Below are 15,337 nucleotides of genomic sequence, written 5' to 3'. Positions count from 1 at the left end.
GCTGCATTTATGATTTTATCCTGTGTTCTTGGTGCTGTGTGACAGACTCCTGCAGTGCACAATGCTACAGATCCTGTACAAGGGGTTTTCTTCAGTGTGTTGAGTCATTGTGTTCATATGGCCTCTAACCACAGCAGATACTGTACATCTCTGATTGACTTTTTAATTAAAAAGCTTCAAAAGCGTGAAAGGATCTGTGGCTAAAACTAGATTTTAAAACTCAATTTTTTTTCAGAGTCTCAGTGTAACTTCCCTAAGCTAAATGCTGGCCAGCTTGCTTGTGGTCATACACTAGACCTGTTGTACCACATCTTTGGTTTGGTTTCTTAAGCCACCCAAGTTGCTCTCAGCAGCACAAATCCTCTCTCTCACTCTCTACAAACTACAAGAAATCTTTTTTTTGAAGTAGAGGCAACAATGGCTGAATTGCTTAATTCTTAAAAATTAAGTTTCTGCACCAAAGTCAGCATCAGACCTGCATCGAGGTTGTGAATGTGCTTGCCCTGGAGGTTCAGAAGGATTCCTTCTCTGCAGGCATCTAGTTGTTTTGTGTGACCCTGCCAAGAGGAAGTACCTGCTCCTGGGTGCACAGTTAAGGCTGTTTCCTCGTTTAACCAGTTGCTGGTAAAGTTGATGCCCTCCTTACCTTCTTCACTTGACTTCCAGTTGTCTGTGAAACGCTTCCTTCCACAGCAACCCAGATCCAGAAGCTGGTGGTAGCACCCTGGGTCTGCAACACAGATGAACCAGTGGGCTTATGACAAGGCTGGTGTGAAGGTTTCTGTGTTCTGCTGCCAGTGACCTTTCTTTCTTCCTGTTGTACCTTTCTTGTATGTTCTGTCTTAATTTTCTTTCATATAATAGTGCTTTGCTTGAAGTATCCTAGTGCCATCTTTGTGCCACTGTCTTACCACCAGTCACTGGAAGCTGCTGACAGCCTTCTAAGAGCACCCAGGACAGACATGATGCTTGCCTGGGAGCTGCAACCTAAAAACTGTTCAACATGTGTGTGCTGAAATTGTTTGCCAGGAATTATTTTGACTTACTAGATGCTTAGTTTGGCAATAAAGTGAATAACCCAAGGAACTCAAGTGTGTGGGAGACAAATTATGTGCTCACGTCCAAATTTCATAAAGTCATTTTCCATCAGAAGTGTGGTTTTAATGCAGCTTGTATCCCTAACAAAAAATACCGGCTCTTTATCCAACAGAAGAGTGATTCAAGAAGCCTTCAACAACATGCTTTTCAGTATTGCCAAATTTCTTTTCCAGTTCATAGGCTTGAAAACTCAGTGTGGGAAGAAATGGCACAAAGAGTAGCTGTTAGTGTGAAGTGGAACGATAATCACCTTCTGCATTTAGAGCACTTGATGTCTTTAAATGGGAAATGGGCCATCTGTGAGTAGGCTTTCTTTATCTGCTCTCTAATTTAATAATTATGTTCAGGGCGCTTAAGAGTTCAAAGACTCTTGAAGCTAATTCAGGGCAGTTGTAACAGAGCGCACCTTGAAAATGTTTATTCAGACTAACCAGTCTCAGCTTCCCAATGATGAACTGTCTTTTGAAAGTGCTGGGCACTTACTGATTCCCTAGCTTTTGGTTGGACCGTGAAGCACTTCTAGGTCCTGAAGCCAGATTACAAGGAAACACTTCGCATGGTGCTTCTAGGACCTCACCCACTCTTCCTTGAGAGGAGACAGTGTTTTAATTAATTTCTATTAGATTGTTAAAATTTTTGTATTAAAATTAAATTTAAAATTTTAGTGTGGTCCTTTAGGGACCCATAATCTCGTCAGGGAACCATTTGTCTGCTTTAACTGATGTTTTGCTGAAATTATGTGAAAGGGATCTCTCTCTCTTGTCAGTTAGAGGCTTTTTTTAGTTTATTTGCTATAAATTCCCAAGTCTAAAATAGTTCTAAAAGTATTTATTGTAGCACTTCGTCCTTCGGTATTATTTTGAGAGGGAACAGCAGCAAATGGACTCTCTTATGGACACCGTGAACAGAGACTTTTAAAAAACGTTTGTATTTGTTTTGCAGTATTTCTCTATCCCCATGGTCATGCATTCTGTTAAGTAAAACATGTTTAGGACAATTTTTCAGTTCCTAATTTGCAGGTGCCAGCCCAGAGCTGGGGAACTGGTCTGTGCCCTGCAACATGGCTGGAAAAATGAAGCACTGTCCCAGGGAGCTCAGCTTCCATCCACATCCTCACCGAAGTTGGCAGGTGGACGAAGCCGTGTCAGTGGGAGGACATGCTACCTGTGGAGTATTTAATTATGGTTTCAAAACCTTGGTTCCTAATCTAACCTGCAGCGTTTTGAGGACGTTGTATTTTGTGGCAAGCCTTAACAATTGAACAGGGTCTTTTGGGAGAGATTTTTTTTCTCTGTTGTTTTCACTGTTTTTCCCCATCTCTTGAGCTGTTTCTGCACCCATGGGACACCAAGAGGAAGAGGACCGAAGAATTAAATTCTGAAAAATGTGCAAAGAAACCCGGGCATTTTTGTTTGATCTCTGGGGAAGAAGCAAGAGGCAATGGAGGGGTAGGGAAGAGTGGATGGTTTTGACCAGGAAAATATTTGGATAGTAGTGTGTAGAATAGATTTCAGAGGAACAAGGTTGTGTATCAAGGCAAAAGATGGGGTAGAGCATCAATCAAGATGTCAGAGCCTCAGCGATGGGGACAGAAAAGACCAATATGCATTTACACAAAATTGTTTAGAGACTTGACTCTGTTCCAAAATGAAGCAAAGCAGAACCCAACTTGAAGAAGTGCTTCTGTGCCTCAATCTATATGTCTTTTTTCAGTTACTCTCTTTTTTTGAAAAACAGGTACAACTTTACTCACAAATGTTCTGTTGAAGCAAAACTCGCGTTTCACAGGCTTTGAAAGGATAATTCAGAGAAGAAAAGGGAGAGTATTGTTTTGATCTGTCAAAGTAGTGTTTTTGTTTATTTTTTAGATTTATTTTTAATATTAAAGCTGTTTCAAAACTGGGGGGTTTACCCTGAAAATTTCCATGTCCTATTCAAATAATGAAAGGAAAATAAGAAAGATGTTTTCAGGAAAATGAGCACCAGTAAAAACCAGTGCAGTTGTGTCAAAGCGTTTTAGTTCTAGATTGTTACGTGTTCTGGCAGAGCATGCTTTCAGGCTTGTTTCCCCAGCCAGGTTTATATTTTGGCCCTTAATTACAGTATGTTAAAAATCACATTTGCTACCAAAAATGAGTTTTTTAAGTGCAGATGCCCATTGCCTATTTCTGATAAGAATTTAGCCATAGATGCAAGATGGCATATGTTTTGGTTTGATTGGGTTTTTTTGGTTTTCATTTCTCAGCTGCTCAGGACAGGCTCTTGTACCCATTTTTTTGCCCTTGTCTCCCCCTCTACACAGATTTTCTTTCATACTTCCCCTATTTCCATAACAAAGTTCATTGCCACATTCTCATTCTCCCTCTGTTGGTTGAGTATGTCCATACAAACACAGTCTCCTTTGGGCTCTGCAGGCCCATTTCTACACATTTCTTCTTTCCTATTCCCCCTCTGATGCTGTTTCCCATGCTCCTGAATTCACTTTTGGGTACAGACAGACCCAGGCTCAGAGGTGGCTAAGCCCCTGCCAGCTGGAGCCTGGATGCGGTGTGGCCATGTTGGCTTGCTTCTTTCACTCCATTTATTTCAGGTGTCAGCAACTCACAGTGACGGGAAAGCAAGTTCAGGGTAGTCTGTCCCTGTTTCTGTAGATGTTGCTATCATCTCAAAATGTTTTGTTTCAGTGCACTTGGAAAATTGCCAGCTTTGCTGTGATAACATCATTATTGTGCAGCAACAAAGGCCTTTACATTATCTGAGTGGATACTGAGTTTCTGCAGCAAGAATGCTTTATCCCCTACTCAGAGGCCAAAGAATTTAACTCACATTGCTTTTAACAGTATAAAAGTAGATATTTCACTATGTCAGACTTGGCAGATAACTAATCTGTGCCTTTAACAGCTGGCAAAACTACCCAGCAAATGGAAAGCCTAGTAAAGCACATAGGCTGGGCAGGCTGCTCAGCAGCTGAATGTTTCAGAGATACAGAATTAAAAAAACCAAACAAACCAACCAGTCTTTTTAAACTTTTGGTGAAGAAGTCATACAAGCCTTGATAAATTGTTCCCAGCCATAGACCATCCTGTCATGAAAACATACCCTTTTCATTACATCAGCCTTTTGTCACCAGCATTGTGCTCATGTTTATTATCTGTCAGGGTCCCCAAGAGTTTGATTTTATTCTTGTTTTGTTCCTTCAGGATCGCAAGTCTCCAAAAAGGGTGTTCAATCCCACAGGACTATTCCTGTGGCCATCACTTACTGGTGCATAGTGTTGCACATACTACGTGATAGCTGAGCTCTTTGTGGCTGTGTAGGCACAAACTGAGCTATTGTTCTTATGAATCCATCCATTTTCTCTCAGCCAGATCTGTAAGGAAATTACTACTAAATGGAGGAAAGAACATAGAGGGTCAAAAATCCCATCAAGATCTCTGTAGAGACCTATGCAATTAAAGAAGATACCCATCAACAGTTGCCCAGAGATTAATTAGCTGTTCTTAATTAGCTAGTCAATTAATCAAGTACCATGGCATTTTTGGTTTTGTTCTGTAGGTCTCATAAGCAAAATGCTGCTTGGTACTAAGTACAGCTCTTAGAGAAATCTGTCTCCTTGGTCTGCTATCACCTGTATCAAACAAATACCTAATTTTCTCAGAAATATTGTTAGTTCAGTATTATGCTTCTTTTTAATCTCTGCTGACTGATGGTTATTGTAAGCAAAGAACAGGAAAGCATCAGCTGATAGCCCAGTTGCTTTCCCTAGCATCACTGTGCATTGATAGGTCCCTTTAATTATTCCAGTCAATCCATTTGCTTGTTTTGAATGCTGGTGCTTTTGCCAAGTCTGACGTTTCATTGCCTTTCACACCTGGGAAGGGTGTCACTGATGCTCCAGACAATTTCTCAGGAGCTGTCTAAAGACTCTTGGATGTGAGCTAGCCACAGCTACTTCTTTACTGTCCAGCTTCTTACGCTGGGGCTACTGATCTGTGAGTTCCTTCGGGAAGACCATCTCAGAGTGGCCCATTCTTGTAACATTGAATCCATTCTCGTAACAACATGCAGCTGTGTTGAGACCTGCTTTTCATCTCCTTTCTGGTTCTAGCCCACCTAGGATCAGCTCAGTACTGTAGTTAGGTTTGCTACCCTTACCATAGCAACTTGGTGCTGTGAGCTGCTAAAATATTTCCCCTTTTTGGGAAACTGCTAGGAGGGTTGTTGAGCTCCTGACTGGTTTGGATTGCTGGTATGGGGTGGGAAGTGCCATACCCTGCTGAGGGAAAGGCTTTCAGAGCCTGGTGGCTAGAAGCCAGCCGGTCACGTTTATCCCTTGTGTCCTGCATCTTGGATGGCTTTTTACCCAGCTGGGAACGCTACCTGATCGCTTGCTATCAGGTCCTGTTTGTTCTTTCCCTGTCCTGGTTTTGTGTGCTGACCTGCCTGCTGAAGGAAGGAGAGACTCCTATCTTTGCTAATTTCTTGGAAGTGTTCAGGAATGGTGTTGCCCACAATCTTTGTATGTCTGTTTTTCCTAAGCAAAATCTGGCCTGGCTGAATGCTTTCTGAAGACTGATTCCTGTTTCCTTTGCCCAGGTTATTTATTTGTGCATGTTGTGTCCTGGCACACATTGCCTTCTCTCTCCTCCAGTTACCTGGTGCAGGTAGGAGCAGTCAGCTCCAGATAAGTTTGATGTGTTGCTCAGCTGGTCTCACCAGCCTCAGCTGAGAGCTGTGAGTGTACAGAGAGGCCCTTCTTTCTTTGAAAACTATGGTTTTCTAATTAAATGTCTGTACTTCAGCACAGCTAAATGACTCCCTGGCTGCAAGGAGAGTGTCTGCACAGAGACACCACACAGAATTGGGTCCTGGCCACACAGACATGCTTTTTTGAGCACCCAACATCATGTCTGCCTGGCAAAACTGAAGCCAAAATGTACCTCTGTTTGCTTTGCCCTCATGGCGAGAGCAAGGCCTCAAAGGCAAATATTTAATGAGTCAAGAGAAGGGTGGAATTCTTCCTGTTAATTTAGAAAAAAAATCAGGGCAACTGGCACAGCTCGCTTTTGTTGGCTGTGACAGAGGAGGGGGAGGCTGGCTGCCCCTGTGCTGCTTGGGTGTGCTTCAGTCCACGTTTTCACTGAGGGCAGCACGAACCAGAGCTTCTTGCCCTGCAGCTCCATTCGTGCCCCTTCAGCTAGTAAAACTGCCGTATGGTTAGGTAAGATGGATTACTGAAGCACTTGAAGTATTTTGCTGTAAAGCATGGGAAGAGAGGAGAGGGTCCCCCGGGTGAGGAGATCAGCAGTAAGGGGCAGGTATAGCTGAAGGAAAGGTAGGTAGGCTTGTACCCCAAAGCATCTGGAAGGACTTGAGAGTGGAGGCTTTGGAAAACTCCAGTTCCTTATGGCATACATTTCTTTATGTCCCTTGAACCCTTAACTCCAGGCTGGAGCCTGTCAAGAGTGAAAGGTGTTAAATGAAGCCAGTGAAAAGTTGGTGGGACATAGACATAGACATGCTTGGTTATGAGGAGCCCTGTGTCCTATCTAACAGCTTGTAATATGTTGTGCTTTTCAGATTCCCTTCTACAAGCAGATGTGCAAGGGTATTCAGGCGGGTGAGACGTGTGAGAAGTTGGTGGGATACTCTGCAGTGTACAAAGTCTGTTTTGGAATGGCCTGTTTTTTCTTTTTGTTCTTCTTGTTCACCATCAAAATTAACAGCAGCAAAAGCTGCCGAGCATACATTCATAATGGGTAAGTACCTGTTTGATGGCTTAATTTCCAATTACTCTTTACAGGTTTGTGCTACCTCATTTCCAGTTGGGTGTAGTACTAGGCAAAAAACCCAAAATGAAACAAAAGCTGATTTTACTGCTTTTGTGAGGAATAATCTAGGCAAGTGAAAACTAACTAAAGTGGCTATCTGTCATCAAAGACTTTTTTTTGTCTTGTTGGGTTTTAAATTGAGTTTTCTTATGGTACATTTGTTGAAGACCTCTAATTCTTACTACAACCAGATTATTTTATTTTTTTCCTGTCCTCTTGTCTAGATTCTGGCTTGTTAAACTTGTAATTCTGGCAGCAATGTGCTCAGGAGCCTTCTTCATTCCTGATCAGGACACTTTCCTCAATGGTATGTCCTTGTTTTGTTACGCTGCTTCATTCTGTACTACCTTGTGAGTGGTTATAAATCCTAAAGGCCTGATCAAGATGATGATTGCCATATTTCTTCAAATAAAATCAGTATATTCCAGATGCAGAAGGATTATTTGGAGTTGTTTGGGGGGAACTCTGTGCAGTAAAGAGCATAATTTTTTCTGATCAAGAACAGGCCAAATAGGTAGATAAAAATACCACTGCCATGCTGTCTTGCACATTAAAGCAGGGAGCTGTAATGGTGCACAAGAAATTGTTCACTTGAAAATGCAGAGCCATGTTAGTTTGGCTTGTGCAGGTAGCTCTGCCACAGCACAGCAGCCAGTGTTGCGTGGTGGAGAGGTGCCAGTGCTCAAGGGGGCACGGTGACCTGCCAGGCTCTGGTGCTTGCTGCCTGGAAACCTGCAGTGTTGCAAAAGAATTTGGGATGTTGATAGCGTTCAGACTGGTGGCGTAAATGCAGTAAGGTAAAATTAGATTTCTTGGGGTGTGTTGTGAGTGCTCTGCTGAGGATACTGTGCCTGAAGCATTGCCAGTTTTGGAAGATGCCCTGGCACTGCATGAGCATGCTCATACTGGCCCAGCGCTTAAATGCCAGTTCCGGGGGAAGCCTTCTCACAGGCCTCTTGTGGTCTAGGAGCAAAAATCCCAATGATACTGGGATAGGTTTGGGCTCTTCAGTTTGCTGGGTACTTGTAAGCCCTTAAGCCTGTTGAGGGTGGGCAGGTAGAAAGGGGTGGGATCAGTAATGCAAAGAAACAGTTGGGTATGCTGCCTGCTTCCACTAAAGGCTTGCTTGGTTACCTGTGTTTTCAACACCGGTCTCCTCTAGCTGGGGTGTTTAAAAGGGGAGGAGGAAGGAGTAACACAGGGGAAGAGAACAGAGTGGGCAGACGTACTATGAGCACAGTGCTCTGGGAAACTAAGGTAAAAAACACTTCAAGTAAACCACCGGTGGGTGTAATGCAACTTGTTGCTCTTACTGTTTGTTTGGTCTTGGTTCATTTTGATACCCCAGATGTGAAGGGCTCCTTATCCATATTCCTATCCTCCGTGATGACACGGGATGACTGTATGTTCTTAGTGTCTAATCACTGTTTGGAACATGTGGTACAACACATTGCACTCATGATCAGACTGCCTACCATCTTTGTAAGTGACCCTTTTCATGGTGAAAATTCTTCAAGAACTGAAGTGTTTGGGGAAAAGGGGAAACAACTTCTTGTGCTCGTTAGAGTGGTGTTTCTCAACAGCAGTCTAACCTAGTGTAGAGATACAGCATGGCAAGCTTTCTTCCACAGATTAGCTCTTGACTTTTCTGTCTCAAGCTGTATTCCTGCACATCCTGCTGAACCGTCCTCCAGTCAGCCCCTCAGTTTGAGATTTATAGATGGTTTGGGTATTTTGTGTCTTTTTGTTTTCCCTTTTTTTCCCTGCCATCAATACATTTGCACTGTTGGGGTTTTTTTTCTTTTTAAGCCTTCTTCCAGTTTGCGTATATTTTTGAAGAAAAAAACCCAAACACAGAAAACCAAACAAAACCAACCAAAACAAACTCTTGCTATGCTTCTCAAGCTTAGCAGTTGTTAATAATGGAGGAGTATTATGTGCAAGCACAAGTTTTGGCTGGGCTGTAGTGTTAAATCTATACTGGCCATGCTAAATTTATATGTGATGGATCTAAAACGTCTTGCAGTGTCCTGCCTGTGGCAGTGGGATATCATGAAAGTCTGGCTATTTAATTACTCACTGGATTGGTGGTCTGCTTTTTCCTGCTCTGCCTCTCCCAAACACATGCACACACCTTGTTCCCTGCATATTTTTATATGTACTTTTTTATATGCTAGCTTTTTGGGGGTTTTGTTTTGTTTGTTTGAAGAACAGCATGCTTATCAAGTGCATATAATATGCTTAGCAAAACCAGACAAATAGCGTTTCTGCTTGCTTTCAAATAAGGAGGTTATGGTACAGTAAAAAAAACCAAAAAAAATCTCTGCATCTTCTGCTAAGGGTAACGTGACCTGACTGTTCTGTTCTTCCACTTCACTCCCACAAGCTTTTTTCAAAAGGAAAACACAATGGTAGGATATGGCTGAATTTCACTAGTACACTTCCTTGGTCATATTCAGTGAAATCAGCTGCATGTTTGGAGTCATTTATAGCCTATGCCTGGGCTGTATAAGCACAAGCTGTATAAGCAACTGAACATTTAAACAGGTATCAGTATTTCCTCAGACACTTCTGATGTTGCAAAATAGAGGTCTCTTCTCCAAAGTTTCCAAATAGCTACCCAAATACAGTATATGTAGGTCAGTGGTTAAGTAGTCAAGTAACTTGTCTGAAAACTAGTCAGTGAGTATCAAGTGTTCCCATCTCTTTGGGAGTGGCTAGGGACAACGCTTGTAAATAGATAAGCTCCACCTTTGTTTTTCTGTGGTACTGGAATCTGGAAAGGAAGAAATTGCCCTTTTTAGTACTGGGTTCCAGTACCTTACAATTTCAGGGTTTAGATGCCTGTGAAAATGCCTTCACACTACCTCCCTCCCACCAGTCACAAATAAAGGTTTCAGTATTTTCTGTCTGAATATAGTAACTCAGTCTCCACAAAAATTCTCTAGGTTAGGGAAACTCAGTAAATGTCCTAACAGGCTTATTTTGAAAGTGTGGCAGGTTGCAAGCTGAATTCATCAGGGAGGTAAGCTTGAGTTAGCTGAGCTGAAATCTCTCATCTCCTGCTATATCTGTGGGCTTGGGATATTCAAACAGCATAACAGCTTCACTGCATAGACGATAATTCCATTTTATCCTAAGGGAAAGGTGACTGCAGTTTGACCTATTTTCTGCCCCTCTGCTTTGCAGCCTGGCGCTACGTAGGAGCAACAGGAGGTTTCCTTTTCATTGCCATTCAGCTCATCCTGCTTGTTGAGTTTGCACACAAATGGAATAAAAATTGGTATGTGTTGGGCAAGTAGTTACTTCTGTAAAATTCTGGTGGACTCCTGAACAATAGATTTCTTGTAACAAAGAATTTAAAAGTAGCATGGATGTAATTTCTGAAAGAAGACACTTTAATGCCAATATTTAGAGCTGTTCATCTTTGCTACATCCACTTTCTCCTTCCTCAGCAAAGGTGTTTCCTCCTTACTCACTTCTGTTCTGGTGATTTATTCTTAACTGGAATTGCTCATCTTCCAGTATGTAATAGTGTGTTGGGATGCAGAAGTGCCTTACTTTAAGTTAGTTTATATTTTGTATGAAAATATACCTGCTAAGAAAGAGAGGGGGTGCAAGGGAATAAAACTGGATTTGCAAAATGTAACTGTGAGCTGTGTGCAGTGATGTAAACTGGTAAATCCTGCTTTTTTGTGTCAGCTTAATGCACATTAAATTTTTTTTCTTGACATGAGAACTGCTGCTTTATCTTCAACTTTTTTGCTTTCATCTACATAATATTCCATTATCAATCCACATATACCCCGTTTTGGCATTGACTTTATTTTTGGTTTAAGCATATTTGCTATTGCTTTCCTAGGCCTTAGCCTTTAATACATTTCAAATATTTAATTTGTCCTCCCACATATATGCAGGATCCTCTACCTCCACCTCCATGCTTTTTGTCTTTCATTTCTTCCTCTGCAAACCTTTGCAGTCCTCTCTTGTTCTAGTTAGCATACTGACTGCTAAGAGTTTTAGCAAACCTTTCTGCTTTGTCAAATACCTGTTTTCATGGAGTAAGGGGTAAGATCTCCTTATACTGCAGATATTTTTGCTGTTAATTACAGCAGCTGCTTTTCTGTGGATGAAATATTTCCAACAGCAGCACTCTCAACATTAGATACTCTTTTGAAGTAAGTCATGTTTCCACTAAACAAAACAACAAAAACCCAACAAAAAAAACCAAAACAAGATCAAAACCCGAAAAACCTCCTTTGCACCAAAAAGGTGTCAAAACAACTTTTTTAGTTGCTACTCCTAAAAAAACCCCCAATGATATTTCCAAAAGGTACTTGGAAGGTGAAGAGAGGAAGACAAGATGGACAGCTTTAGCTGAGGGAGACTGGTGGGATAGACCCAAAGGGGGAGGACGCTTTTTGAGCAAGGGGGTAGTAGAACTGTCCAGGTAGTGCAGGGGCCAGAAGAGCAGCTGTGCCAAGTGATATGCCTTTGCTGTCCTTGTGTGAAGAGCACCACCTGCTAGCTGAGCCTGGGGCATTCCCAAGTTCCTGCTGAGGAAGTCCCTGAAGTATTGAGGTGAGATGTGCTGATACCAGAGACTGGGAATTCTAGGAGTCACAATGGGCTATAATTGCAGAAACAGCTGGGCATGATAATACAGAAGGCGAACATTAATGCTAAGGAATGTTTCCTTCTGTTTCATGGGAGGAACCTTGGAATGTTTCCTTCTGTTTCATGGGAGGAACCTTGCAAAGACCTGTGTTGGTATAGTCACATACACATGCTTCAGGAGAGTAAGCACTGTCTTATGTGTTTGAGGATATGCACTATTCAATTGCTAGATTTTTATATTTTCAGGAAGGGAAGAAAAAGATAAGGTGCTTGTCTCTCTCTCCCCAGGACTGCAGGTGCAAACCACAAGCAGATGTGGAATGGTTTGCTTGCCCTGGTCACTCTCATCTTGTACTCCGTTGCTGTGGCAGCCCTGGTCCTCATGGCTCTTTTCTACACGCGCGCTGATGGCTGCATGTACAACAAGGTCCTGATTGGTGTTAATGGTGGCCTGTGCCTCTTTGTGTCGCTGGTGGCCATATCACCGTGTGTCCAGAATCGTGAGTCTGCTGACCTCTTCTCCTGGATTTCTGGTGCTGCCACAGTTGGGTGTCTGGAGGCATGAGCCATGTCTGGGCAGAGTCTCATGACAGTTCAGAGCTGGTGCTGCTCTTGCCCCTTTAAGTACACTATGAAGTGCTGCTGCTGGTCATCCGCTCAGCTGCTGCATCTACAGAGCTGTGAGACGTTCTGGGTGTGCCATCAGGCAGGCATACTGTAAAGAGGGCTCAAATGTTGGTGGCTGGTAATGTGTTGTGGAGCTTACACAACTCTTACCATGGTAGCAGTTGAGGTAATAGCTGTCAAACTCATTCACCGCTGTTTTATCATTTACTCTTGACTGCTTGTGATCTACCATCTGTAAAGTTTGGGCCTGGAGAAGCTGACAGCAGTATTTCATGCTTTGGTGTATTTTATGTGTGCTGTTAGTATCTTGCATACATTGGACCTGGAAATAATAATTGGAGTGACTCCAGCACAAATTTTACAGGCAAATAAAATTATCATGGCAGCTTGTCAATAGGTTTTGGAAAGCTGGTGCTTTGGGAGAGAGCAGAGGGGTGATTCTTTACTTACATGGGAATATTTAATACCTTTCTAAAACAGCCAGCAGAACTAAGGGACAGCCTCTTTACATGCCAGTGGAAATGTATCTAAACTGCCTCAAAGACTTAGGGACTGCTCAAAGTAAAACAAAAGATACTCTTCTGAAAGAAACTAGTTAAGTACTAAATAACAGTACTTATTATATTAAGTATAATAAGTACTGTTATTTAAAGGATAGGAGTTTCTTTTTCAGCTTGTTAAAATGTCTGCAAAAATAATTTATTTTCCTCTTTCTTGTAAAGGCCAGCCCCATTCTGGATTGCTGCAGTCAGGAGTTATCAGTTGCTACGTCATGTACCTCACTTTCTCAGCACTATCCAGCAAGCCACCAGAAACTAGTAAGTTTTATAATGCTTTATGCAAATTCTTTTAGACATGCCATGTACTGAAAGCAAGAATTTAACGAACCTGAGTTAAATAGATTTGGGGATATAGGAGTGCTGGGTTTGGTCTGTTCTGGCCCACGCAGAAGAAATTGCGAATCCTAAACATAAATCTATGCAGCAGAGAACCCATGCAATTGGCACTCACCATGTACCTTAAATGCTTTGTTTAGAGGAGCTTAACTTACCTTGGGTGAGTTGCATCTGTTGCACCAGAGCAATTCCAGCCTGCTTCCCGTGGACAGATTTCCCAGAGTCTTGTAGCCTATTCCTCATGTGGCAAGTGCATGTTCTTGTACAATAGAATATGACTAAATACATAATGTGTTTGGTCACATGATGGGAAAGGAGTTGGAACAAATGGCTCTTGGATGCCTCTGGAAGAATGGGGTGATCAGCTCCGTCCAAAAGTTGACTCAGTCCACCACCAGTTAGTAGGTGCTGGCCATCAAAGTGCATACTAAAATCACTTCTTTTCTCCTAGAACTGGTATGCTAGATAGCCTTAGCTCTGGATTCCTAATGGAGCAGAAACTTGAGTACCATTCATCTTTCATTTTGAGAGGAAACATTCTGAGAAAGGAAGGACTTGGAGTTATGTTGCAGTTGTGTGAGATGATGCTGTTCTTCAGCAGAGTTCCTGCACTCCGCTTGCCTTCTCACTATTGGCATTGCAAGCCCAGAGTAGGGAACTCCCTAGACTTTTATGTTCTTTATGCTACAAAACCCCAGCAAGACTTGACAAGCACAACTGAAACTGTTTCCTTTTCCCAGGTAACCATCAGATTCACCTATTTGGACAGGGAGCATTCTTCTCACTTAAAGATTACTTTTCTGGTTCAAATTACTAATGCTAAACCCCCATTTTTAATTATTGCTCAACTTTTATTGTTGAATAACTAACAATAACTAAAGAGAAAAAATGTTTTGGCAGGAAGGAGAATTTTTTACAGACACCCCCTAAGAAGAAAGGGGAGAGGTGGGGGAAAGAATCTTCCTGCTGTCACACTTGTGTAGGCACAGGCACATGCACATTGTATTTTAGATCTAAGAAAGAAAAACAGTATTTAGATGGATAATTTATTGATGGAGCTTAAGCAGTGTTCTTGAATGAATATAGAAGTTAATTTAGAAGGTATCTGAATTACTGATAAGACTTGACACTAAAAAAAAGAAGAAAAAAGGTGAAGAAAGTGGTGTATGGTATTAACTGGTGACAAACAAAGCTTTCAGATGTTAAGTGAATGCTCCAGTTCTTGTAGGTTTTGCAAGTGTGATTGTTGCATTTGTCAGAGTATACATCAAGCACGCTCTCTCAGACCTCCTGAATCAGATGGTCCTTTCTGGTCTTCCCAGGCCAGAGAACTCTCATGGTTGTCATCTGTTCTCAGAGGTGCACCTTTCCCCCCTGTCTGTATGATAAGGACTCTCATACTGGCCTGTGCAGCTTTTATAGTGGCATGTGCTGGAGAATGTATGGGGTGCTGGCACTTACTAATGTGTCTCATGCCCTGTCACTGATATTTGCCATGAACTTACCTAATGTTGACTCATTCCTCAAGGAAGGACTTTCCAATTGGCCATCTTGCAAATTGGCCACTTTGCAAACCAGGCCTGAAGAAAATGCAAGCCACAAGTATTTATATACAACACCCAAAAAGCAGAGTTGCAAATATGTTTAGAAGGAGTGGGCAAACACAAGGTAATGTCTGCTGAACCTGTGTTATCGCTTTGTGTCTTAACTAAGTCTGGAACTGAAAAGATAAAAGACCTGCCAAACAGTGAACCCACCCTGCTGCAGATGCATCCCTGGTGGATGCTGGTGGGGGATTCTGCACATCTCTGACCAAGGTCTTTTATAAAGGCTTGTCATCTCTTCTTTTTCTCCCGCCTCTGCCCTGTCCCTGCTGTGTGTTGATAAAGCCATTTGTGCAGCCGTGCAGGGCCATGCACAGTCCTCCCCCACCAGGTCAGGGGACTGAATTTTGAGTTTATTTTTAACCTGGGTGTAGCCTTGGCTGCATTTTGCCCTCTGCCCTTACAAATAGTTGTGCTGTCCCAGTGGGGATGCAATGTGGCTGCTGGAAGGGAAGAGGAGATGGGAACACAGTTTGCCTTAAACAGTATTGTCTCAAAAGGCTCTTGATTTGAGATGAGGTGCAGCTGTAATCTCTTGCTTTGGGGTGATGCTGCAGGCTACTACTCTGCCTTGTCTTATCTTCAAGCAGACACCAAAAAGCCATGTGCATCTTGCAAGATCAAGGACTGAATTGGTTTCATTTCAGGAACCTAGAAGTAATAT

At 42.3% G+C, this 15,337-nt stretch overlaps 1 protein-coding gene and 1 long non-coding RNA gene across 2 annotated transcripts in view; both read left to right on the top strand.

Moving 5' to 3' along the window:
- The window catches only part of LOC130143158 (uncharacterized), a 121,287-nt gene that overhangs the window by 26,617 nt on the left and 79,333 nt on the right, over positions 1-15,337 (top strand). The window lies entirely within an intron of this gene.
- The window catches only part of SERINC5 (serine incorporator 5), a 44,427-nt gene that overhangs the window by 15,629 nt on the left and 13,461 nt on the right, over positions 1-15,337 (top strand). Inside the window, exons 3-7 of the mRNA XM_056325804.1 lie at positions 6,679-6,857; positions 7,154-7,236; positions 10,119-10,212; positions 11,835-12,046; positions 12,896-12,991. Coding sequence (XP_056181779.1) covers positions 6,679-6,857; positions 7,154-7,236; positions 10,119-10,212; positions 11,835-12,046; positions 12,896-12,991 — 664 coding nt within the window. The remainder of the gene's footprint in view (positions 1-6,678; positions 6,858-7,153; positions 7,237-10,118; positions 10,213-11,834; positions 12,047-12,895; positions 12,992-15,337) is intronic.

Source organism: Falco biarmicus, chromosome Z, assembly GCF_023638135.1.
Source record: "Falco biarmicus isolate bFalBia1 chromosome Z, bFalBia1.pri, whole genome shotgun sequence".
Taxonomy (NCBI): Eukaryota; Metazoa; Chordata; class Aves; order Falconiformes; family Falconidae; genus Falco; species Falco biarmicus.
The sequence above is the reverse complement of the archived record's forward strand: the minus strand, read 5'-3'. Positions and strand labels throughout refer to the sequence as shown.